Source organism: Mercenaria mercenaria, chromosome 7 (genome assembly GCF_021730395.1).
Source record: "Mercenaria mercenaria strain notata chromosome 7, MADL_Memer_1, whole genome shotgun sequence".
NCBI classification, from domain to species: Eukaryota; Metazoa; Mollusca; class Bivalvia; order Venerida; family Veneridae; genus Mercenaria; species Mercenaria mercenaria.
In genome coordinates this window covers 49246179-49272253 of record NC_069367.1, presented here as the reverse complement: position 1 = coordinate 49272253, position 26075 = coordinate 49246179, and the positions used below count along the sequence as shown (strand labels likewise).

The 26075-nt window shown below is 29.1% G+C and overlaps 2 protein-coding genes across 2 annotated transcripts in view; both read left to right on the top strand.

Moving 5' to 3' along the window:
- The window catches only part of LOC123554188 (general transcription factor IIF subunit 2-like), a 217438-nt gene that overhangs the window by 101937 nt on the left and 89426 nt on the right, over positions 1-26075 (top strand). The window lies entirely within an intron of this gene.
- Positions 2065-25926, top strand: LOC128558591 (acid sphingomyelinase-like phosphodiesterase 3a). Its single transcript, XM_053548366.1, has 6 exons — positions 2065-2217; positions 22331-22529; positions 22787-23031; positions 23936-24099; positions 24665-24839; positions 25272-25926. The coding sequence occupies exons 1-6, from the start codon at positions 2151-2153 to the stop codon at positions 25772-25774; spliced, it is 1353 nt and encodes a 450-aa protein (XP_053404341.1). The 5' UTR covers positions 2065-2150; the 3' UTR covers positions 25775-25926.

Below are 26075 nucleotides of genomic sequence, written 5' to 3'. Positions count from 1 at the left end.
GATAGTGTGTAATTCCACCAAAAACGGTGTATGGTCCAAAGTTAAAATAATTGTTTTGCCTTAATGAGAAAACAGTGAGGATAAACCGTTCATATCTCTTTTGCCCAGCACTAGTGATTCAAGGAGAAGGTGAAAGATGATCAATGAATGTCACTGAACTTTTATGTAAGTGTTCATTGAAGGTTCCATGTTCACCGCCGTTTGAATACATCTGCGGATGTCTCTTAACTGCGTATTGTACTTTTAGCATGGGTAAATGTTGAGTTCTGCTCAACCCGGGGCTAGAGGGCGTGGACGGTAGCATGCATTTCCACTACTGTCCATGAACAGGCTCAATCAAACCGAGCCTGCAACATTTTCGTTTTTGTCGTGTTGGGCGATCTGTAAAGTTTCCACTTTTCTCTATTTTATTTCACAAGCATTGATGAAACATAGTAAAAATGTTACTGACGGACGGATTGCTAGAAGGATGGACGGCCTGTAATCACGGAAGTGTTGAATTACGTTAGTTGGTGCAACCAGGTATATCTAATAAAAATGACTTGCCGTCTTAGCGGACTTGCCGTCTTAGCATATTTTGGATTTTTTAAAAGTTTTTAAATAATCCTGCTACATTTTTGTCGTTTAAGGCCTCCCACAGAGCCGGCATTAGATTCCTGTGAATCGGTAATACGTGCGACATCTCTGATGTGTACAATCATCCGTTTTTCTGTCAAAAAGAGCTCTTGCTTGCCGTCTTACCATGCTCATTTTCTCTAAACAAAACAGTTTTCCCGTTTTCAGGCCAAAACTGTTCATCTGTTGATAAAACCGTTCACTTGTGAGTGAAGTACTCAATTTTTTCCTTAGCCTGTGCTTTATTTGGTCATATTTGATCAAGAAATAAAGAACTTGATTAGGGAAGGTCAAGCAAGTTTTTTTCTGTAACGTTGACGAAAGCATAAAATATGTTGATAAAATCCAACCTGTAATCTACCAGTGCAATGCTGGCACAGTAGTTTACCCGGGCAATGGTCGCAAGGTAGTCTACACGGCCAATGCTTGCATGGTAATCTACCAGTGCAATGCTGGCACAGTATCCTACCCGGGCAGTGGTCGCAAGGTAGTCTACACAGACTATTCTTGCACGGTAATCTATCAGGACAATGCTGGCACAGTAGTCTACACGGGCAATGGTCGCAAAGTAGTATTCACGGACAATGCTTGCAAGGTAATCTACCCGGGCAACGCTTGCACAATAAACTACCAGGACAATGCTTGCATATAGTACTCTACCAGGATGATACTTTTATACTTTATATACTTTAATTGCCAGAATCTGAAACAAGTAGAAATATTGGTATTTGAAATTCACTGGCAATGATGCGAAAATCATTTAGAAATTTAATAAATATCAACATAACTTGAAACCAAACCATGTAATGGAACTTCATAATATGAAATAATAAATTACAATCAATTAAAAAAGTCTAAATGGACTTTTTCCAACTTTATCAAATTGATAAGGGGGATTATGTCCGTATTTCCAGATGGCCATGTCCTTGACCCGCAATGGACGTAAGCGGGTCCCTTCCCTTGTTCATCTATTTTTTTTATTCTCACTTCTTTGTTATTAACATTGCTTACTCACTTTTCATTATGAGTAAAATAATTATTCACTAATTTCATGTAACTACAGTACAAATACACGTATTAGGTTATAGACATCAATGAAAATTATTGTCTAAATGATAAAACAGACATCTGAACAGCAACTCGCGGCATCTGAAGACAAACGACACTTTCTAGAATCAGATACATCTGAAGTTCAAGATGGGAGGGAGGGTTGCCAAATACTTTGCATCGAGAGAAAATTGAATTATGAAAGTGCAATAAAACGACAAAATCATTGAGTGTAAAACAAAGACTATATACCAAATATTGTATAGACAACTGAGAAACAAAACGCTTTAATCATACTTTATACTCCAAACTTAAATATAATATACGGTTGAGGATACTATTAATTTCACGCCTGTATAATTTCACAATAAAAACATTTTCATCGCTTGATATATTTCGAACTGATCTTGTCTTGCTTATTGCCTGTTTACCTGTTACAGCGAAGTTGCCGCTGTATCTCGGAGCTTGGAATATTTGAGAGAAAAATTATGTTGGGATATTTTATTACTGTTATATACTTACTTACAACAGTAAATCAAGGTTTATGCGATGATGGTGAGTATATTATTGTGGAGCAAGTATATCTTCTTCCTAGTTTTAAGATAATGCAAGTTAGTAAAAAAAAAAACGTCTTCTAACTCTTATTTTCCATTTTTGTTCAGCATCATTACATCCATCTTAGGCGTAGTATTTATTCATATACTGGAGATTCACGATACAGAGTGATAGGCTGACTGTACATTCAGAATCCGTTTCATTTTTTAAATTACTTTATCCATATTGATTAATCAATTTTAATACATTAATACAAGATGTTAAATAACGATAATTGTTTCCGTACACATAGTAATAATGTTAGCATTTCGGGATAGAATTTATGAAGTATTTACATGACTCATAAATCGCTGGATGTGATAAAACACTTACTGAATGAATTGCCCGTCGGACCTCGGGCAATAGTTTTGACTAGTGACCAACAAGTCATTCATCAAATGTACACTTTTGTATTCTAAAGAGGACAGGATTATATCAAACTTTAATGAATTATCTTTATCCTGACAAATCTATTGATACTCTCACTGGTTATTTTTGCTATCCGATTTTCATATGTGATATGGTATCTTACAATATACACTCAACAACATTTCTAATCGGTCAGTTTATAAATGTATTACTATTTTGTTAATAATGCATGTATTTACACGAAATTTCACATGCCGACGTTTGAATAGTGTACTCAGCTAACTATTAATTTATTTTGTTGACTAACGACCAAAGTAACCGCATTAGGTGTTTTGACTAATATTGGATATTTTGCACGTGCAGGGCATGTGCACCAACATGCACGTGTTCGTTTACACGTTTGGCATTACTGACGAAAGTCCTACTAGAAAAACACATATCATCGTGAAATTGACACAAGAACAACGCGATCGAGCTGTCGGAATGTTGCCAGCCGGGACACATTTACGACACGTGTATAATTATTTTTGTAATTTCAAAAGAATGTTGATATAATGTGTATGTAGCTATTACTTTTGATGGTTATTTTCATTTTTAACCTTATTTTCGTTTACAAGAACCCTTAATCGTTGGGTATCTACCATCCGCGCTCTTTTGGTGACATTTAACCCAAGTACAATTCATTAAAATGACCGATTTTGAATTTTGTTATATAATTCCGATAGCCCGGGCGCGTTGCTCTTGTGTCAAATTCCCGATGATATGTGTTTTTCTAGTAGGACTTTCGTCAGTAATACCAAAAGTGTTCATTTTTGTTTGCATATTGGAGTACATGCCCTGCACGTGCAAAATATGCTAAATTGATCAAAACGCACAATGCGGTTACTTTGACCGTGAGTCGGTCAAAAATAAATCAATAAATAGATGCAGTATCTATTCAAATGTCGGTATGTGAAATTTCGTGTAAATACATGCATTATTAATAAAATAGCAATACAATAAACTGACCGATTAGGAATTTTGTTAAGTGTATATGTCAATATGAGTGCAACAAGTCTGCTTCTTTATGATACACAACTCTGCATACATGTACAAAATGCAAACTTGATTCATGCTTTCTTCTAAAAGAAGTTTGATCTAGTTAAGGGGACGCATATTGCTACATTCACAGTCCATACAGAAATGCGGAAGGGGTGCATATTCAAGAAATCGATGGTGGGAAAATAAAAAAACATATTCCTAAACTGATATAATACTGATGGACACCTGTAATATTCAGTATTTTGTGGATAAAGATGTGGTACTATGAATGTAATAGGAAAACAGAGGTCTTTGTGAAAGCACATTCAACACAAAATATTAAGCTTTTGTATAAGGAAAAAACAGGTTTTTACAATAACAGTGTTCCAAATAATGCTGAAGGGATGAGATTTTCTTTCTAATACACCAGGTTTGCTTACACATGTAAAAATTTAACCCCACGTCATTTCAGCTCGGGATGGACGCCATATTTCTCATTGATAAAAATGTAAACAAAAAAAATCAGAGTGGGATTAGCATTGCAAGGGCATAACATGACATTCTACACAATGAATACCTTAGAACAGATATCTAAGATGCTACACAGGTCAGGCGTGTTAAATGCATAATGGCGATCACTTGAAATTCATCTTGAAAAGGTGGATAATTTTAGTTTATTTACATGGTTTTTAATTTTCCCACGACTTCTCGGCGATTCACTGCAAATGTATTACTGCACCGGACGAAAGGTAACTCTAATAAGCAACGGGAGACAACTTAGGTGTCAGCACGTGTACGATTTAAAAAAAAAACATGTCGCTGATTAAAATTTCTTTTAAAATAATGAACCCTTTTCAGATTTCGTTTTTAATTTAAAAATTATTAATTTCTGGGGGACTTTTGTCAAAAAAAATTACTTACTTGGATTTACTTTGGTAGTTAATTAGGGGGGCGGCTAAATTTTTGCCCCCCCCTGACCCTTGCCCACAAAAAACCAATCCCGGAAAATTTAAAAACCCAAAAAATAAACCAAATTTTAAAGTACTTTATAAAAACCCATGTAAAATAGATTAAAGATTTTTTTAACACTTCCACCAAAATATTTCAAAACCCTGCCATGGCAGCAAGGGGGCAGTGTGCAAATTTGACAAACTTTTGGGAAACGTTGAAAACAAAATTAACCAATAAAAAAGTCTGCCATTTTCTCCCAAAGTGGCAGCAATGTGACAATGTCTGCCAATTGGCAAATTTTTGGCAAATTTTGGGCGTTTAATTTTTATTGAAAAATGTAATGTATTTGATCTTATTTTCAATTAATAATACATTATTAGTCTTTAAATTTTTTAAAAATCATTTGATATAGAGGGTTTTTAACAAAAAAAATATATGGAAAAAAAAGATTTATGAAATTAAACCCTCATTATGTTACAACAAAAAAGGGGAGAAAATTGATAAGGTACTTGTTATCTTGTGGAAAAAAAAAATAAAAGTTTTTAAAAAGTACGGGGGGTAATTTAGATTTTCAAAAGAAATTTTACCTTTTTATAAAAGGTTTAACACTTCCAGGATATAATTATTGTGGGCCCGGGAAATCCCTAGAAATGGCCCCCCTGTCAATGAACTGGAGCAGTATTTTTATGGACCATGATTTTTGCTTGATCAGAAAATTTAAAAGTGATGTGAAAAAAAAAATGCTTTCCAATTTTTAAAAAAAACAAATAAAAAAACTTTTGGAGAAAAGATTGAAAAAATTTAGTTGAAAACCACCCATCAAAACGAAATCACAGGGGTTCCGGACAAAAACAAAATCAAAAAAGGGGAAAAAGGGGGGTAGGTATCCCCCGGAATCACTGCAGAGCCGGAACTCTGAGCCGCTGGAGCGTGAATTAGCAAAAATTACAAAAAAAAAAAAAATTTAAAAAAAAAAAAAAAAAATTTTGGGAAAACGGGATGTTAGTTAATGATATGATGATACTTTGGTCACTGATTTAGTTGACTGCAGCTTTTTCAAAATAAAAAAAGGAGAAAAGATTTTTAAATGTTTTTGTTTAAATTTAGTAATATGCTTGGGGTTTTTCCCATTAAAAATAAAATGGAGAATCTTTTTACTAAAGCATTTGAAAAATAATTTAGAAGGAGATTACCAGAAAATTTTTTTGGAATAAAAGGAAAAAATTTTTTAAAAAAAAAGTTTGAATCATTTTTGAATAAAAATAAGATTTAAATTTTATATACTTTTAAGGGGAAAAGGGCTGTATTTATTAAAAATTTTTAATGAAGTTAAAAAGAAATGGGAAATTTTTTACAGAAATAATACTTTTATTTTTTTAGATAATTTGCGGTATGGTTGAAAAAAAACAAAACAAAACATTTAGAAAAAACTGACACCACCGAAGCTAGTAAAAATTTAAATAAAGGTATGTTTACTTTAATTTTTTTGGGGTGTTTTTAAAGATACCAAAGAGTAAAAAAAAATTTTAAAAATTGGTGATCGGTTCGTTTAAGAAAATTAAAAGACATTTGAAAAAGGTTTACCCCAAACGGACAAGGAAATATTTATAATTTAAAAAATTAAAAAACAAACCCCAAACTACCATTAAGATTTAATGTGAAAAAATTAAAGGTTCTTTTTATGAACAAAAATTTTTCCCTGCACACAAGAAGTTTTGAATAAAAAGTTATTAGACGGACTAAAAAAAAAAAACAAGCTTTAGTAAAAGGGAAAAGGGTTTTACAGTAAAAAATTTTTAAATAGTTGGGCCCATTTGCGATCTTGAAAAAATTTATTTAGAAAAAAAAATTTTAAATTTATATAAATAGCAAAAATCTAATTTCAAATATAATGGAATAGAAAAATAGATCAATTAATTTTCCTTAAAAAACTGTGTGCTTACGAAAAATTAAAATTTTTTGTGGGAGAGTAAGTCCGGATTATATATTACAGCAGGTGTTTTGGTTGTTCAGCTGCATTAGCAATTTTTAAACTACCTTTTTGTAAGTTGCGGCGTTTTCCCATCGTAATTACCATTTTTTACAAAAAGACTAAAATTTGACGCAAGAAAATTTTTTTTAAAATCACTCACATAAAAAAAAAACTTTAACAAAGCACGAATGGGAAAAGAAAATAAAAAAGTCCAAAAAAGTTATTCAGGATATTTTTAAAATACTATTAGAAATGAGAAAGAAAAAATTTTTCAACCCCTTTTGAATTGCATATAAAGGAAATTTAAACTTAAGGATATAAAAAGAAAAAAAAGAAAAAGAGCGTAAAATTTTTACGTGTGTTTTTTAAAATTTTTTTTATAATAATTAAATAGGGGTTTTAAAGAAAGGTAGATAGAAAATTATCCCAAAAATTATCTAGCACTTTGGGAGAAATAATAAAACCAGACAAAAATTCTTTAAAAAAGTTCTTAAAAAAAAGAAATTTTATTAAAAAAAACTTGATAAAATAGTTGGGATGAATATAAAAATCATGTCATTGATAATTAAAAAAATGTTATAGACCCTTATCTTTTAAAAAATAATTTATTGAATGGGACTGGGTTGTCTATTAACTGAAGAAAAAATGCTAAAAGTTATGTGATTGTCCAGACCAATAATATTCGAAAAAAAAAAAAGTTTTTGAAACCCGATTGGCCAAATAAAGGGAAAAAACATAAAAAGCACTTATGCAGCATCCAAAGACCTTAAAAAATTTTTCGGGGTTAAAAACAATGTGCTGAAAAGGAAAAAACCAAATTTAAAAAGGGGAATATCAAAAACCAGGGGAAAAAAGAAAAAAATTAAAAATATTTAATTCTTTTAAAAGAAAATTAAAACTTTATTTATTTTTTATTTTTTTAAATTATTTTTTTTTTATTTTTTTTAACCCTTTTTTCCCTTAGTGATTTTTTTTTAATATAATATTGTAAAATCGAGGATCTTCAAAACAATATTAAAAAGAAATTTTGAATTAAAATTATATATAGACAAACCCAAAAAAATCTTTTATATTTAACTAAAAAAGATTTTATAAAATACTTAAATTGAATTAAAAAACTTTAAAAGGTATAAAAAAGTTGTTTAAAAAAAAACTTTTGAAAAAAAGGATAAAACTGAACATATAAATCAGCTTTTTCAATCAAAGGCTTTAAAAATTTTTAACAAAAAAAAATAAAAAAAATTTACATAAACTTTTGAGAAATAAAAAATAAAAGGAAAATTGGTTCAAAAGGGAAGGGCTGGAGAAAGAATCAGTTGTGCTCATTTTATAAATGTTTTAAAATATATCCTTTGGGCTGCTTAAATTTATTTAGAATTACCAAAACCATTACAAAAATTCAATAAAAGGTTAATAATATAAAGAATGATGATAAGAATTTTTTTGATGGGCTTTTAGCTTATAAATTTCCTGTAAAAAAAAATTCGAAAGATTTTCAAATTATAAAAAACTAAAAAAACTTGATTTACGGGAAATTAAAATTTCCTTTACAAAAAATCAAATACCTAAAATAGAATTTTTAAATGAAAAATCATTTAAATTTTGGGTTGAGAAAATAGATTTACCCTTGTACATATCAAAATAAAAAACAAAGAACACTGTGACATGTTCAAATTTATAAGTAAAAAAAATGAAAAAAAAATTTACGATGACTGTAAGCCCTCAGAACTGGCCCAAACATTATTTTGGAAAAAGACTTTAATAGTTTAATGTTTAAAAAAACCCAAACATAAAGAAAAAAAACATTTTTGTAAATCATGTCTACAAATTTTCACAAGAAAGAATAAAAATGAACTTTTCCCCAAATTTGTTAGCTATTAAGGTACCCAAGTTAAAAAATCCCAAAAAGGGGGGGGTAAAACTTTTAAAATTATCAAAAAGGTTTAGCGTCCTTTTGAAATTTATGCTGATTTTGTCAATAACTAAAAAAGTTTTAACTCTTCCCACCTAATCTTCATTTCTAAACCAAAAATCATATAATTGGGGTTTTCGGTTTAAAAAGTTGTTTTTGTTATACGAAAATTAAAAAACCAAACCCCGATTTATGAGGTCCTAATGCAGTTTAAAAAGTTTATGAAAAAATGCTTGAGGAAGGGGAAATATTGTAAAAAATATTTAAGAATTTTTTAAACAAAGAACTAAAAATGTTAAAAAGATTCAACAAAATTTAAAAAAAAAAGTTTTGTTTTCTTGAAAAGAATATATAAAGGTGAAGTCCCGTCGTGCCATTGTCATATAACAGGTTTTTCAGGGGAAGTGCCATCAGTTTTAATTTTTTTTAGATAACCCCAAAAAAATTTCCGTTATTTTTCAAAATTTAAGAGGTTATGCGGTCTTTTTAAATTATGCAAAAAAATAAGGAATTTTTAAAAAAAAGAATTAATGTTTTTCCAAAAACAAAGGGAAGATATTGGCATTTTTGATTTGATTGGTCTTTTTTGATTCATTTAATTTATGTCCAACTTGGATAACCTAGTAAAAATATTCCAAAATTTTAAAAATAACTCCTGAATTTAAAAAAACAAAAATTTATTAAAGACAAAAGGTGTTTATCCAATATACAGGGATTCTTAAAAATTCAAAAAAAACAGAATTACCTTCTAAAAAAGGTTTTAAAATTTTTAATGAAACACACATATCTGCAACAAATAGAACATGCAAAAAAATGTTTGGAAAAAATTTAAAAATTAAAACAAGGGGGAAAATTTCCAGATCTTTTTTAAAAAAAATGATGTATTACTTTTAGCTGATTTTTTTTAAAATTTTTTGAAATTTATGTTTGGAGTACTACAAATAATCCTTGTCATTTTTTTTAGTAGCCGGTTTAGGGGGGAGCAATTTTAAAAAATGACGGAATTGTTAGATTTAATAACTGATTTTGATAGTATTTTTATTGAAAAGGGATAAAGGGGGGAATAAATTTTATTTTTCAAACAGATCAGTAAAGCAAACAAAAATTATGAAAGATTTAATTAAAAAAGAAGAAAGCAAATACTTTATGCCTCGACCCAATAATTTTTTGGGTTGGGTATGTTAAACCCTTTCCCTCTGGAAACTTTAAATTTATACCGAAAAACAATTTAAGAAATTATTGCAAAGTAAAACTAATTTTATGTTGAATGTGATCTTAAATTTCCCCAAAAGAATTCATAAAACCCCAAACGATTACCTTTAGTCCTGAAAAAAAAAAAACCAGACAAGGTTTTCTGATTTTAGAAAAAAATTTTTAAAACAGAATTAAAATGGAAAAAGTAATGAAAAAGAGTTGGTTCCAATTTTAAATAAAAAAAACTTTAAAGTATTCTTTTAAAAAATTTTGAATATATATACAAATGGGGTTAAAAGTAACAAAAATACTAAAAAATTAACTTTTTTTTCTTTCCCCTTGGTTAAAAAAGTATTTGTTTTAATACTAAAAAAAAAGATCTAAAGAAAAAAAATTATTAAAAAGGATTTTTTAGTTTAAGAAAACTCTGTATTCGGTAAGCGATGGAGAATTTACGCAGGGGTTATATTAAATTAACACATGATGAAAATATTTTTTTAAAAATACATAGCAAACCTTATTTGTTAGTTCAACGATTTTTAAAATCAAACCTTTTTGTATTCTAGAAAAAAAGAAAGTTTGTTATTAAACGACCTTGTTTGTTGGAATGGCACCAAACAAAATTTTTAAATGTAGATTTTCTTTAAAATTATTTTAAGGAAAAGTAAAAGGGTAATTGAAAATTTATTGTTTTATGACACGATTCTTTTGTTTGAAAAAAAAACCCAAAGATGATAAAAAAAGATTTTATAAGAAAAGATTTATTTATAAAGGTTTATGATAGTAATTAAAAATTTTATTTCATAATAAAAAAAAAGAAATTAAAAAATTTAAATAAAAGCGCCGGTTAGTAATTGTTGAATTTTTGGATTAAGAAGTAAATGTATTCTTTTATTGAAAACGAAGTTAACGTTAAAAAATGTAAAGGAATTAAAAACTTGTTTTTAAGAAAACAATGTTCAAAAAAATTACAAAGATACTTTGTTTAATTAACCCAAAAAGATCACACCTTTAAAGTTTTCGTTTGATAACACAATTTTCCCGTTATGTTTTTAAATAAAAAATCTTTATTGTTGACGATAAAAGTTTATATTCTGAAAATGGTATTGAATTTTGCTTATTTTAAATTAATAAAGTTTTTTTAAATTTTTTATTAAATATGAACCATAAATTGTTAACTGAATATTTTTAAGTTTAAAAAAATTTAAAAAAAAAACCTCTTTTTTTAAATTTATTAGCTAATTATGAAATAGATTCATTTTTCTGTTTTTTTTACATCGTAATTTTGAAAAATTCTTTTTCTTTTTTTTTTTAATTGTAATTTCTTCCCCCTTATCAATTTAATTGCATCAACAAAAATAAAAGATGCAATTAAAATTATTCTTACTTTTTTACCTTTTTGAACTAAACCAGGACTAGCATTACATTTTTCCCCATTGAAAAATCCACCTCGTATTTTGGGGTTTAAAAACTTTTTAAAAACAATGGGGGTTTTTTTTTATTGCCTTTCTATTTTTTTTTCTATTTTATTTACTTTTTCATTTAATTATTAAAATTTTCCCCATTTTTTTATTTATTCCATTTAAAATTCCATTAAAAAAATTTTTCCTTTTTTATTAAAATAATTTATAATAGTTTTATTTACTCTTTGTTTTTAAATTTTTTTAGTATTTTATACAAAAAAATCATACAAGGGTACTTTTTTTTGTAACATTTAATTAAAAATAAACAATAATACCCCACAAAGCAACTTTTTTGTCTTGAAATTGAAACATTTTTGTATTTTACTTTGGTTATCAAATTTACTTCTTTTGGTGGAGGAAGCCCAAAAGGGTAAAAGTTATTTTCCAATATAACAAACCCAATTTGTTCCAGGCCCAACAAGTTTCTAAATTATTATTCCACATCATCATTTATTTTAATTTTAAAAAAAATTTTTTCATTTAAACACCCCAAAAAGTTTTAATTTTTAATTTGTTTACCCATTTTTCAATTTCAAAGTTAGTTTTGGTTTGTTTAAAATTTTATTTTTTTTTTACTTGGAATTCGTCGTAAGGTCTCCTTTGTGAATCAATCTTAAACCCTTTTCCCATTAACAAAGAGTAACAAAGGTATTCCTAGACTAGCACCCAACATACCTAAAACCCCCGTCTTGTTTGTTTTTTTTTTAAAATTTTTAATCACTCAGTCCAAATTGCTTTCTTTGATTGGGTGTAAGAATGGTGATATCATATTTCTTTATCAAAGTACTGAAATAATCCATTTCAAGTATTTTACTAAACCAGACTGGTACCCAGAAAAAGCCCCAATCCCTGGGGGTAATTTTTTGGAGTTTTTTGCTGCTTTGGAAAAAATTTGTTTTTCCTAACAAACCAAAAAAAGCTCCAAAAAATCCACCTTTTTGCCCTTGACTGGACATTGTTTTTGAAATTGTAATTTCTAATCCCTTTTTTTGCAAGAGCTTTTTAATTTGATAATTTGTGTTTTTGTTAAAAGTAAAGAAAGTTTCCCGTAATTGTTCATGTTTTTAATCTAAAAGTTGTGGATTTTTGTTGCTGTAGGGTCGGGCTAAATTTTTTTTTTGTCCATCTGTAAGGTTAAATTTTTTTTTTCAATATAATTTGATGACATTTTTATATTTAAAAATTTTTTTTTTTTAAACAATAAAAGTTCATTTCCAAAAATATTTATTTCAACTGTTTTCCCTTACCCCCCCCCCCCTTCATAAACGGAAAAGTGCTGCCGGCGAACATTTAATTTAGCTGTTAATGTAAATTGTTTTGGATCTTCTGTTATTGCTTCCTTTTTATATTCAAGTTAAAAATGAACAAAATCCAAACAAACTTTTAAATTTGATCTTTTTTAAGGTTTTCCGTAGTCTTATTATTTTTTTTTATAAAAATAATTAATAATCATCATATATTTTTGATATCTTGTGTATTCTGTTTTGGATAAAAAACACCTTCCAACTTCAAGACGACAAGAGCTCAAAATACAAACATTACATCTGCGCATTAATTTTTAAAAGTATCTAAAAAAGTGGTTCTGTTTTGTGCATTTCTTTTTTTTTAGGGCGTTGAAAAAAACAAAACGTTGTGGGGTTTTTTTATACGCGTTTTTCTAAAAGTTTTGTCCGTCGCGTGTACAGTTGATTTCGTCTCATTCCCTAGGTTTACCTCTTTCTTTTTTAAAACTTTCAGTAGCAATTAGATCAAACCCAAATTCATTGAAAATTAAACGTGGAACCCATAGAATAAAAATTTTTTACAATTTCTTTCCGCTCAGCAGCATTAGCTTAAAAAATTTAAATTTATCATCTCTGTAGCTGCAGGTTATTTGAAATTTGCTTGGAGGTTTTTATTTTTCTAAACCCCGAAAAAAGAATAATTATTTAATGGGAATTTAGCATTTACCCCTTTTTTACCCTGGTTAAAAACTTCCTAGGCAAACCCCCAATTTTTTTGTTCCTTTTGCTTCAGCGTTTCATTTTTAAAACTAAATAAATAAACTCATTTTTTCCAGTTGATTTTGCATTAATCTTGATAGTTAAAATAAATTTTTCATTTTTTATTTTGTAAAATTATTACAACTTTTCAAATTTTCCTTTTGTTTAACCCCTAACTGATCAATAAAGAGCTGCATTTTAATTAAAACAATTTGATCTCCAAAACATAAATTTTCCCTCAGCAAACTTATTTACTTTTAAAAAATTACTTCAAAATAACCATTAACCAATCAAAAAATGAACTTCATCTTAATTTTAAAGTGATACCGTTTTTTTGTTGTTTAACTCATTTCCAAAAAGATTTAGGCTGTACTAATTTTAAAAGGAGTTCTTTTATTTTTCACAAAATTTTTTTGTTCTAAACATTAATATTTTTTATTTTATTTTTTTTTTTAGTTTTTTTTTTTTTTAAATTAATCTGTTTAAAACCCTTTTTTGAGCTGAAGTTCCAATCCGACATTTTTCTATTTATTCCCTATGAATTCCCCCCCTTACTTTTTTACTGTTTTTCTTTTTTTGTAATTTCCTTAGCAATTAATTCCCCTGCCGGGGCAGGTTTCTTTTTAAATTTTTTAAAAATTTTTGCTGCGCTAAATTTCCCCTTCTGTTCCCCAACCTTTTTTTTTTCCCTTTTTAAATGCTCTTTTCCTGCGTTCCAAACTTTTTTCCGCTGTGTACTTGAGGGTTGAATTAATTTTGTTTAAAGGTCAAAAATACCTTTTCCTGTATGATTTTTCTCCCGTTGGGCATCAACAAAAATAAATACCCCTTTTTTTTTGTCATAAATTTTTTGTACAATTAAAACTAAATTTTTAAAAAAAGTTTTTTAAATTAAAATTTTTTTTAAAATTAGTGTAAAAATTTTTCAACTCATTAAAATTAATTATTCTACCCCAAAACATCTGTAATAAATTCAATTTAATTTTAAAATTTATTAATTTCAGAATATCCAACTCTTTTTTGGTTTTTTGTAAAAAGGGTAGCTCTGGGAAATCTTCAGTACTTAAAGCATAGATAATAGAAATTTTCCATAAAAAGTGTTACCCTGCCAAAGAATGAAATTGTATCCACGGTTTTGTTTTTTGGTGTTTTAGTTCCCCCCTTTAGTATTTTCCCAAATTTTTTTTTTTCCCAAAACCAAGCAATGTATTAAAATTTGATATTTCCAAAACCCCTTAAAATTGTCTTTAAATTTAATAAAACTTTTTAAAATACTTAATCAATTTCCAAAAATTTTGGGCAATTTGATTTATCAAAACTAAACATCATTTCTTATTTAAAGTTTCCCTAATATAATTTATTAATATCTTGTCTGTAAAAACCATTTGTAAAAATTTTATTTTTCCAACCTTAAAATTATGAAACGAATTCTTTTATTGCTATTTATCCTAATATTAGCCAAGAGTAGGGCTAGTGTTAATACTATCCAAACCCAAAAACATAGTTTTTTTTATTTAAAAAATTTAAAAAACGACTAAATTTTGATTGTAAAACCTCGGGAGTTTTTTTTTATCTTTAACTGTTTCAGAATTAAACATTTTTTGTTCCATTTTTATATTCAAAAAAAATAATTTTTTTATCATTTTATGTTGTTCTGGTAAAAATGAATTTTTTTTATAGTTTATCAATTTTTCAAACCTTCATTTTTTGTTCTTCAAAATTTTTCCCGCATCAATTGAACCCCAAAAACTCCATCATTAACCAATTTTCCCCCCCATTTTTTTTGGACAAACGTCTAACCTTGTCCTTAATTTCTTTTTTAAATTTCATGATCTTTTATGATAGGGAAACCGACTTTTTGTTAAATTCCCTTTAATATTTTTTGAAGATTTTAAACTTTTTTTTTGTTATTCTTTTATTAATCAAATCAATCAAAAAATTATCTTCTTAGGTTTAAAATTTTTTTCCCCGTAATTCTATCCCAGCAATTAATTGTTTTTGACCATAAAAATTTTTTTTAAATTTAAAAATTAAATTACCCCATTGTCAATTTTGGGGAAATTTTAAGGGGTTATGATGTTTTATTCCTTTTCCTGTTTTTTTTTTTTCTAGAATAATTTGTTACTTTTCTATAAATTTTTTAATTTTCCGATTGCTTTAATTGTTTTTGTTGCTTTAAATCAAGTCTTTGGGATTTTTTATTTGGATATTGCACCCAAATTCTTACCCAATTTTTTATATCCCCTGATACATTTTCATGTTCCTCTACTTCTTTCCCAGTCATTTTTTCTCAGGGTTTTAGATTTGCTGTGAAAAAAATCAAACACTTCTTGCGGTGTATAATATTTTCTTTATCTAAAAAATCTAAACAATATCTTTATTAAAAATTTAAAGTAAATTTCTTTGGGTTTTTTCCAATTCTTCTGATTCTTTGCTGTATCATCAGTTTTTTTCCCATTTCTTTGCAATTCTTTAGGAAAATTTTCCCAGTGTCTTCCCATCTCTTTTCATCCCAAACATATGATCCCCTGGGGGCAATAATGCATTGGGTCCCGGAATAGTGTGGTAAACCCCGGTTGTTTTTATGTCTTTCATTTTCATCACTAGTAAAGCAATTTTTGTTTTATTCCCGGGAAAGCTTTTTAAATGACTTGATATTGTTCTTTTGCTTTCTATTTTTCAGTAATTGGCTTATAAAATTTGTATCAATCCCGATTTTTGCTTTTTTTATTTTTTTTCTCATTATTTTTTCTCTAAAATTTTTCTTTTTTTTCCCAACAAAATTTTTTTTAATATCATTTCTTTAATTTTGATTGCATTTATTAAAAATGAAGATAATGTAAAAAATGTAAAATAATGTAAAAAATGTAAGATATTGTAAAAAAATGAATATTATATAAATGGAAATTTCCAAATTTTGATACAAAAATGTTTAAAAAATAAAAAATTAAACAATTTTTCCTTTTATGCCGATTCATGTTTTAAATGTTTTTGTGGATCGTCAGGTTGGAAAAACAAATACATTTAAGCTATACTTCGAAAACCTTATATTTATGATAAATTATACTTATATGCTAAAAACCTGAACAATCTAAATATAAAATTTAATTAACAACTTAAACCCAAAAAGCAAAAAAGATTAAAATTTGACCAAATGAAATACTTGAAATTCAGCTGTCCCGACCCAAATTTTAACTTGTGAGAATCTTGAATCAGAAAAAAAAAAAATATAATATTTTAGATTTTGTATGTGAAGATAAAAAGGTTCAAAAAACTAAAAAAAACTTTATTTAAGGGCGCCCCCAAAAAATGTTGTTTTTTTTAAAATCATTTATTAAAACACCAAAGGATATTCATTTAACTTTCACATAATTTTTTTAAAAAAAAAAAAAATTTTTATAAAAAATTAAATTAAACCAATGCCAAAAAAAAAATAGATTTCTTTTTTTCAAAACCAAATTTTTGAAAAAACCAAAAAATAAAAATTTTTAAAAATTTTTTTTAATGAAAAAAGTAAAACAAATAATCAAACCCGACGATAAATAAAGTTAAATTTATATTGTTTAAATGATTAGCTATAAAAAAACAATTCAAAACTTAAAAAGGAAAGGACGTATCTTACAGAAAAAAGGAACTTGATAACACAATGAAAGAGCATTAGTATGGGAGGGAAAAGAAAAAACAACCTAGGAAAACCCGAAAAAACCCAACATGCGTTCCAAGACGGGTTTTTGTTAAAAAAATTCAAAGTGTAATAGATGCTTAAAATTTAAGAATCAAAAGTAAAAACAAACTAGAAGTTTAAAATAAAGAATAGAAGAATTACAAAAAGATTTTAAAAAGAATTCATTTTTAATAGTTAATTACAAGGAAAATTTAAGAAAAAATGAAGCTATGGTTGATTCTATTTTAAAAAACTTTAAGAGAATCTGATTTTACAGATGAAAAAAAAAAAAAGAAATATTTCGATTTAATTTAAAATTTTATTTACTCAAGTTCAGAATTTAAAGATAGTAGTTAAACATGAAAACAAAAAACAAGATTATTGAAGTAGAAAAAGTTTCAAATAGTATCAGTTTGAAAACAGAACAGAAAAAAATAAACTAAATACTGAAACTGAAAATAAGCAAAAGATTTATTGATTATTTTTTAAATAAAAATTTTCAGAAAAAAATTGAAATGGGAAAAGGCGCTTCCAAAAAGGTGATGTCTGATCAGCATTAGTAACCTTTTAAAAAAAAAATTTTAAATTTTAAAAAAATACTTAAAAAACAAAATTTGAAATTGATTTGTTTTTGACAACCGTCACAAATTTTAAAAAATGCAGAATTAGTTTTTTCAAAAAAAATTCAAAAAGATATTAATGAATTTAATGATAAAATTAAAAAAAAAACAAATGATTTGGGGCTCTGTAGTTGAAAATCATTAAACAAGAAAAAGCAATTAAATAATTTAAAGATCAAATTAATGATAAAATTAAAAAATAACAAATGATTTGGACTCTGTGTTAAAATTCAAAATAAAACAAGGGGAAACAACACTGCTAATACCCCAAAAAATTTTTGCTAATAAAAGCAATAAACCGCTAAAGTCGAAGAAAAATTTCCCCAAAAACCCCAAAAAATTTCAAAAATAAAAAAGTTTTCTTAAAAAAAAACAAAATAGAAAAAAGGGTTTTTGACAATTTTTTCTGCTTCTGAAATTGCCCAACAAAACGGTTGATGATTTAGTGAAATAATTCTTAAACTTAAAAAAAAAAACAGGAAAAAAGAAGAAAACAGAAAAAATAAAAAATGAAAATATTTCTCTTTGAATACTTAATAAAAAATTTTTTTGATTATGTAAAAATGAAAAAATATTTTAACGTCATGGTCCGGGTTTTTTTCAACATATAAAAATCGGGGGGTTGGGATTTAAATATATTTCAATTAAAACCGGGGAAATTTTTGTGATTTTAAAAAATTTTATAAACCAAACCAAGAATAAAAAATAGAGACTGATGTGACTTTTAAGGGTGTGTTTATAGCCCAAAAAAAAAAGGAATTTTTATAATGATTTAATATTTTATTAACGGGGGGGCCGGCCCCTAGGGAACCCAAAAAACGATTAAAAAACCCCAAAACCATTTATATTTTGGTGGGGAATGATAGGTTTGGGGTGGTTTTGATGATTTATTTTTTTGGTAAAATTTTTTCGTATTTAAAAAAATAGCGCTGAGGCAGTGAGGATTTGACACGATCATTAAAATCTATGTATAAGAAAAAAAATTTAAAAATTTTTTTTAAAAAAGGGAAATGTTTTACATTTACCTTATAACGTTAACTCTCAGGTAAAATTTTTCATTTTAGGGTTGTTACTTTTTTTCTACATTCGGATGAATCTATACCCGGGTGGACGTGCCCAAAAAAGCAAAATTTTTTAATTAAAGCTTTAATTTTAAAGTTTTTAATTTCTTGTGTACCCTGTTTAATATACTTTCAATTCAAAATAAAATTTAAAAAATTAATTTTATCAATAAAAAAAAATCTCCAAAATTTTGCCAAAAGTTTGCCTTGGCGAAAATTTTCACTTGCTGCCCCTGGGAGAAAAATGGCAGACTTTTGATTGGTTTAATTTTTTTGGGTTTTTTTACGTTCTCCAAAAGTTTTCAAGTTGGCAGCGACTGCCACATTGCTGCCACTTGCAGGATTTTTGGAAATTTTGGGGAAGTGTTTTAAAAAATTTTCTTTAAAAATTTTTTTACTATAGGTTTTTTTAAAATACTATGAAAATTTTGGTTTATTTTTTTTTTAAAATTTTCCCATTTGGGTTTTTTAGAAAAAAAGGGGCAAGGGGTCAGGGGGGCAAAATTTAGCTCGCACCCCCTAAATTTTTAAATTTACTTTGCGCATCAAATGGGTTTCCCCTTCAGTTTTGAGGACTTCGTTATACTTTTTGACACAAAAACAAAACCAAAATGGGAAACAATAAAGTCGTTTTTTAACCCAAGTACTTAAATCATGTAAGAAAAATTGTTGTTCAACATTATACGTTCGTTACGTTTGAGATAAAGTTTACTTGAACCATAAACCATTAATTTCGTTTAGTGATTTGCTTTCAACTTATTTCCCCCATTTTTTTAACCGTGAATGACCATTCTCGTGCAACTCGTGCAAACAGACTTATGAAAAGTTGGGGAGAATTAAGGGCAAATTATAAATACTTAAAGTGAGGAAACTGTTTTTCGTCCAGTTTTGACATTGACATCTGCTGGTATTAGTAATTTGTGAAAAAAGTTAGAAAGTTTCTTTGGGACATAAACCATTGATTGGGCTCTCAAAAAATTTTTTCCTTTTTTGGGGGTTTTTTAAAAACAAAAAATTTTCAAAATTTGTTTAAGGTTTTGAATTTAAGTGCATTTTGTTTATGAATCAATTAAAATTAAATGCAACCCTTCTAGGCCCTTTTGTAAGCCACTAGACCTGAAACGATAAAAGTTTTTTGTATTTAAGGGGTATACTTTTTGTTTTTGGGTTGGTATTCCCTTTACCACCGATCTTTTTTTATGCATACTTTGAAAAAAAACTAAAAAATGGGGTTTTAGCTTATATAGCGAAAAGAAAAGCAAAACGTGACCTATTTCAAACCCCTTTCTTTAAATTAGAATCTGTAAGACATTTATAAAAGTTTGGGGAGGGAAGCACAATATTTTGCACCAAAAATTTAATTGTTTACTTTTAATGTACACTAAATCTTATGTAATTAACAATAACTTTTTTGTTTTAGTTTTCTCATTTTTATTTGTGGCAATCCTTTTTTATTATAACAGTTGAACAGTATCCATTTTTTGTACCAAAACCCTTTTATTTTTGCAGGGAAATTTATCTTTCCCCCCCCAATTTTTTTTTTTTCAAAGTATGCGTCCCCCCTTTAAAAGGGACAACCCCAAATTTACCCCAATGAAAAGCATAATACTGCCTTAACAATCCTAGAGCCCTGTTTGGAAACCAAGGTAACAAAACAAAAAGTATTTTCCAAAAACAGCAAAAAAATTTTTTGGTTCTTGTACACGCATTCCTTTCAACAGCAAAATTTTATTTTGTGCATTCAAAAAATCCATTTAAAGCCTTTTCACTAGTTAATGGCAACTACTAAAAGGGGGGAAAAATAAAGAAATACGACTAGTTTTGGATAGTTTATGGAAAAAAGATAACCAGAAGGATTTTAAAAGGGACGATACTTTGAAATTAGAAAAAAGTGGGTGGGGTATTATAAAATTTACCTGCAAAAAAGTACACGGTTTTGGTAAATGAAATGAATACTGTTTCAACTGTTATAAGTACACAAAGGATTGCTCACTAAAATAAAAAATGAGAAAAACTGAAACAAGAAAGTTATTGTTGAATTACATAAGACTTCTTGTGTACATTCAAAGTCAACAATTAAGACTTTTTGGTGCGAAAATAATAGTGCTTCACTTTGTCCAAACATTTATCAATGTCCTACAGATTCTAATTTAAAGAAAGAATGTGAAATAAGTTCACTGTCTTGCTTTTCATTTGGCATATGTGAGCTAAAACACATTATTTAGTTTGTTTACAAAGTAGTGCATAAGAAAAGATACGGTGGTCAAGGAATGCCACATTACAAAACTAAAAGAGTATATTCCCCTTAATACATTAAACATTTATCATTACAGAAGTCTAGTGGCTTACAATAAAGGCCTGGAAATGTTGCCATTATTAATTTTTAACTTGGTATTCATGAACTGCAATGCACTTAAATATCAAAACACATTCAACAAACTTTTGAAAATCTACTGTCTTAAAAATCCCTAAAATAAGGTATGAAATTTGGTTGAGAGGTCCAATCAATGTGTATATGTGCAAAAGCAACATTCTAACCTTGTTCACAAAATTACTAATACACAGCAGGAATGTCAATGAATGATCAAAACTGGACGAATATACAGTTATCCTCACTTTAATGTCATTTATAATTTGTCCTTGAATTCTCCACCATACTTTTCATAACTCTGTTTGCACGAGTTGCACGAGAATGCTGTCATTCACGTAAAAAAATGGGGTCAAATAAGTTGTAAATGCAATATCATGTAAACGTAGTTAATGGATTATGCAGTTCAAGATAAACTTTATCTCATAACGTAACGAACATGTATAATGTTGTAACAACAACTTTACTTACACTGATTTAAGTAGCAGTCGGTTTATAAGTGACTTTATTGATTCATTTTGTGTTTTGTTATTGTTGTCAAAAGTATAACGGAAGTGCCTCACAGCTGAAGCGGAAACCAGTTTGATGCGCAAAGTAGTCCACTGTAAGTAAAATTTTTTGACAAATGTCCACAGAAATTAATTATTTTCTAATAATTAAAGACGAATATCTGAATAGGACTCATTATTTGATAAGAAATTATAATCATCGACATGTTTATTTAAAAATCGTACACGTGCTGACACCTAAGTTGTCTCCCGTTGTTTATTAGAGTTACCTTTCGTCCGGCGCAGTAATACATTTGCAGTGAATCGCCGAGAAGTCGTGGGAAAATTAAAAACCATGTAAACAAACTAAAATTAACCACCTTTTCAAGATGAATTTCAAGTGATCGACATTATGCATTTAACCCGCCTGACCTGTGTAGCATCTTAGATATCTGTTCTAAGGTATTCATTGTGTAGAATGTCATGTTATGTCCTTGCAATGCTAATTCCACTCTGATTTTTTTGTTTACATTTTTTATCAATGAGAAATATGGCGTCCATCCCGAGATGAACTGACGTGGCGTTAAATTTTTACATGTTTAAGCAAACCTGGTGTGTTAGAAAGAAAATCTCATCCCTTCAACATTATTTGGAACACTGTTATTGTAAAAAACCTGTTTTTTCCTTATACAAAAGCTTAATATTTTGTGTTGAATGTACTTTCACAAACACCTCTGTTTTCCTATTACATTCATAGTACCACATCCTTATCCACAAAATACTGAATATTACAGGTGTCCATCAGTATTATATCAGTTTAGGAATATGTTTTTTATTTTCCCACCATCGATTTCTTGAATATGCACCCCTTCCGCATTGCTGTATGAACTGTGAATGTAGCAATATGCGTCCCCTTAAATACCACAATATGTGACTAATGAAAAAGATCTTTCGTTAGCTTTTCTCTTTGTCAGTATCATCAACAGAACTATAATATTTTAAATTTTCAGGTTATTTCTGGCACGTGACAGACTTTCATTATGATCCCACATACGAAACAACTTCCCTATCTTGTAAGGAATCGAAGGTTGGGGACCAGATTGGCACCTTTGGTGACATGTGGTGTGATTCTCCTTGGATTCTTATAGAAAGTTGCGTTCAAGCTATGAAGAAATTTAAACGGAACGTGGATTTTGTCTTATGGACTGGGTAAAGTTTGTTGCATTGCGGCCACTAATTAATAGTGACACAATCTACATATTAATGACATCTACCTTGTGTTCTAAAATGTCTGATAGTATATTAGGTCTGTTTATTTCTTTAAAGATATACTATACAATATTTCATATAAGATATCAACTTTAATGTAGAGAAAATATAAAGTTACATAGTGTTCATTCATCAGTCGTGGTTGTAACAACGTGTTAACCTACACTGTAGTTATTTTATTTCATTTATTTTTGTAGAGACACAATTTTACATGCAGACGTTGAAAAGATAAACCATACCTTTAATGCAGTGATTCTCGACAACACAACAGACGTTCTGAAAGCTGCATTTCCTGATATTCCGGTTTATGCTACATTTGGTAATCATGATGCGTATCCAACTGGGCAGTTCCCACCAAACAACACATTGCTGTACAACGAGTCGCTCGCTAGATGGCGCTCCTGGATCAATGATGATACACAGGACGAGGACTTCAGAAATGGTAACCAATTCAAAGCTGAAAATGCTATCATCAAAATTTGAACGACTGAATCAATACATTTGATTTGTATTACACATCTCATTCTTTGAACAGAACAGAACAGAACATGACTTTATTAACTCAAGTTACATATGCAATATGTGAGTATACAGACAAAAGTAAATTATTACAAATTTTCATATGACATGGTGTTTTATAAAAGTAAGTATGCTAACATTATTTCTATTTCATTATAACATTATAAACAGTGACTATAAGAAAAGAGAGAAGAGTTGATGATCGTACTTCAATAGATAGTGGGGCAGGAGGTGCGCATGGTGGGGATATTGACTGTTCACCCAGCAATTAATTGCATACATAATTTCAACTCGCTTTGCAAAATTGAGCGCAGCATTCTTCACCGACTTAAACATGTCAGTTTATGTAGATCTGTATAGAAATGGGACATCAACTTTTATTACTTACATGTAAGATATTCATATACTCATTTCTATGTAATGTAAACTATTCCTGCCTGTAGATATTCAGCAGACGCAAAGTCTAGACCAAATAAAGCCAAAAGCGGTCTGCTTGATTCAGAAAATAAATACCCGAATATTCCTACTTTGAACATTTTATTTCTACCAACAATTGTAAATTCAGTGAGGAAAGTATTATGTCCTTTGTAACAAAAAATAATCTAAATGTTGGAAGCTAAAGTGTTAACACTTATGAAGAAAATAATAAATATGACAGTCACTTCAATTTTGAACTTGGTCTGATCATTACTTAGTCTAATAAAATTTTCTTTTGTTTAAACACCAAACCAAACTGACAACATACTGACAGGACCAATGAATTCCATAAATTTTAACGAATATTGGACTACAAGCATTGCTTATATCTAATTTATATATTTTATCAGGTGGCTTCTACACAGTGAAAACCTCATATGGCATCAGGATAGTGGCTCTCAACACCAACTTTTACTACACCCCAAACAAATTGGTGTCCCCCGAAGGTGACCCTGCAGGCCAGTTCGCTTGGCTGACTGAAACGCTTGGAAATGCTACGGATCAGAATGAAAAGGTATCATATGATAGAACAAAGCCGGTCAGGCACATTTCACGTGTGTCACTGGTACACATTTTATGCTTGAGAAAAAAAGAGGGTGGTTACAGTTTGAATAATTGTATTTTAAATTAATATTTCCCAGAGAAGATCAGGTTATAACTTCGAATTGCAATGAAGTTGTTTTAAAGTTTTGTCACACAAAATGACCTCGGGAAACCAAAGTCTAATTATCTTTGTCTTAGTTTGTTGAATAGTCGCCTATATGTATTAGGGTAGAGTATTAAGGTGCACTTATATCTCCTTGCTATTGAGCTAGCTTTTATAGCGACACGGTAGAGTGTCCTTCTTAGGTGTGAGAGGTCCCGGGTTCGATTCCCGGTCAGGCCTGAAGTATTTTCGATCTGTTACATATAGACCGGTTTTTATTTCAGAGCGAACGCTTTGATAATAATGTTTTTGCAGATTCACATTAAGGTCGTTCAATTGGCTCTTGTATCTATTTATTGATATACTGTATACTTAAAGAAATATATGATAATTCTAAATACAATGTACATATTTTTGCGGACATTTTTTGCAGGTGATCGTTACTGCCCATATTTCTCCCGGCGTTACACCGAAACCTGATATCCCATTCTTTTCCGATCAAAATGACAAACTTGTAGAAATACTGAGACAATTTGCTGACATTATTGTTGCTATGCATTTTGGCCACGAACATGCTGATGCATTCAAAGTATTGAAAAACACTGCAGGTAAACTGTTTGCATAATTTCCACGTCACGTATAGATATAATTTAGAGTAAAGTTCGTTCAAAATCTCATGAAGTAAATATTTAAATCTTTTCTTTTGTGAGTCGCCTGTCGAGTAACAAATGCAGTCTTAGAATATATGATTGTCAAAAATCAATAAGCAAATTACATTGAGGTAACTGAACAAACCACAATAGGGGACTAGGTTTGATCGGGTTTGTTCATTGGAGTTACTAGAATGTGCCCTCATCCTTACGACCCTTAGCGCCGGCATAACATGTTTTAAATTCATATGTCATTATTAAAGGAATTGGAATTGCACCATGACCATTAATCAACATTAATAAACAAATTAAAGATAATCGCAATACATTTTATATAGTAAAGTATTGTAATAATGATCAGAGAAATGTAATCCTCATTTTCCATTAAAGGTGTCCCGACTGCGCCACTTTTTCTCGCACCGTCGATAGCGCCCCTACGATTTGGTCCAATGCACAACCCAGGTGTAAGGCTGGTGAAGTACGACCGAATCACCGGCAAGCATATTGATATCTCCCAATACTACCTTGACCTCAATGCTGCCAACAGAGCTGGAGTGGCAGACTGGAAGCTTGAATATACGGCATCAGATGCATACAACATACAAGACCTAACAGCTTCAAGTCTCACCGCTTTAATTGATAGAATGGAAGATTCAGACAGTACCGAGTTTAAGACCTACAGGAAGTTTTACTATGTGAGTCCGCCTGAAAATCTTACCGAGGATTGCGACTGGAAATGCCATGCTGTTATATTTTGTGGATTTACAGAGTTCAACTTGGATGATGTCAAGAAATGCGAAAAGAAGATGGTGTCTGAGGCAATACGAATGACTAGCTGGAAATATTTGTACGGATTCTTAGTCTTTGTACTTGTGACATACATACATACGTAAAGCATGATAAGGAAAAAATGTATAAAACCATGATTTATTTCAAAACGATATGAACTATTATGCTTTTAGGTGTCACAGTCTTGTGGTTCTACTATCCATGTATCATGTGAATGTTATGAAAACCAAGTTATTTTAACAGTTACACAAATGTATATAGCGTTATATTTGTCTGACTTTTAACCGGCAAGTGATTCTGTCTTTGAGACCAATGCAGACCAAGATCAGCCTGATCGTGGTGTACACTGTTCGCTATAGAATTTTATATGAAATAGACTCTATCTTGGCAGGCGTAACTGTTCAT

What these genes read in the sequence shown, in the direction of transcription:
- LOC128558591 (XM_053548366.1), top strand. Translation starts at nt 2,151, where the DNA reads ATGTTGGGATATTTTATTACTGTTATATACTTACTTACAACAGTAAAT. An exon ending in TCAAGGTTTATGCGATGATG is followed by an intron (nt 2,218 to 22,330) that starts GTGAGTATATTA and finishes TTAAATTTTCAG; the next exon opens with GTTATTTCTGGCACGTGACA. An exon ending in CTACGGATCAGAATGAAAAG is followed by an intron (nt 24,100 to 24,664) that starts GTATCATATGAT and finishes CATTTTTTGCAG; the next exon opens with GTGATCGTTACTGCCCATAT.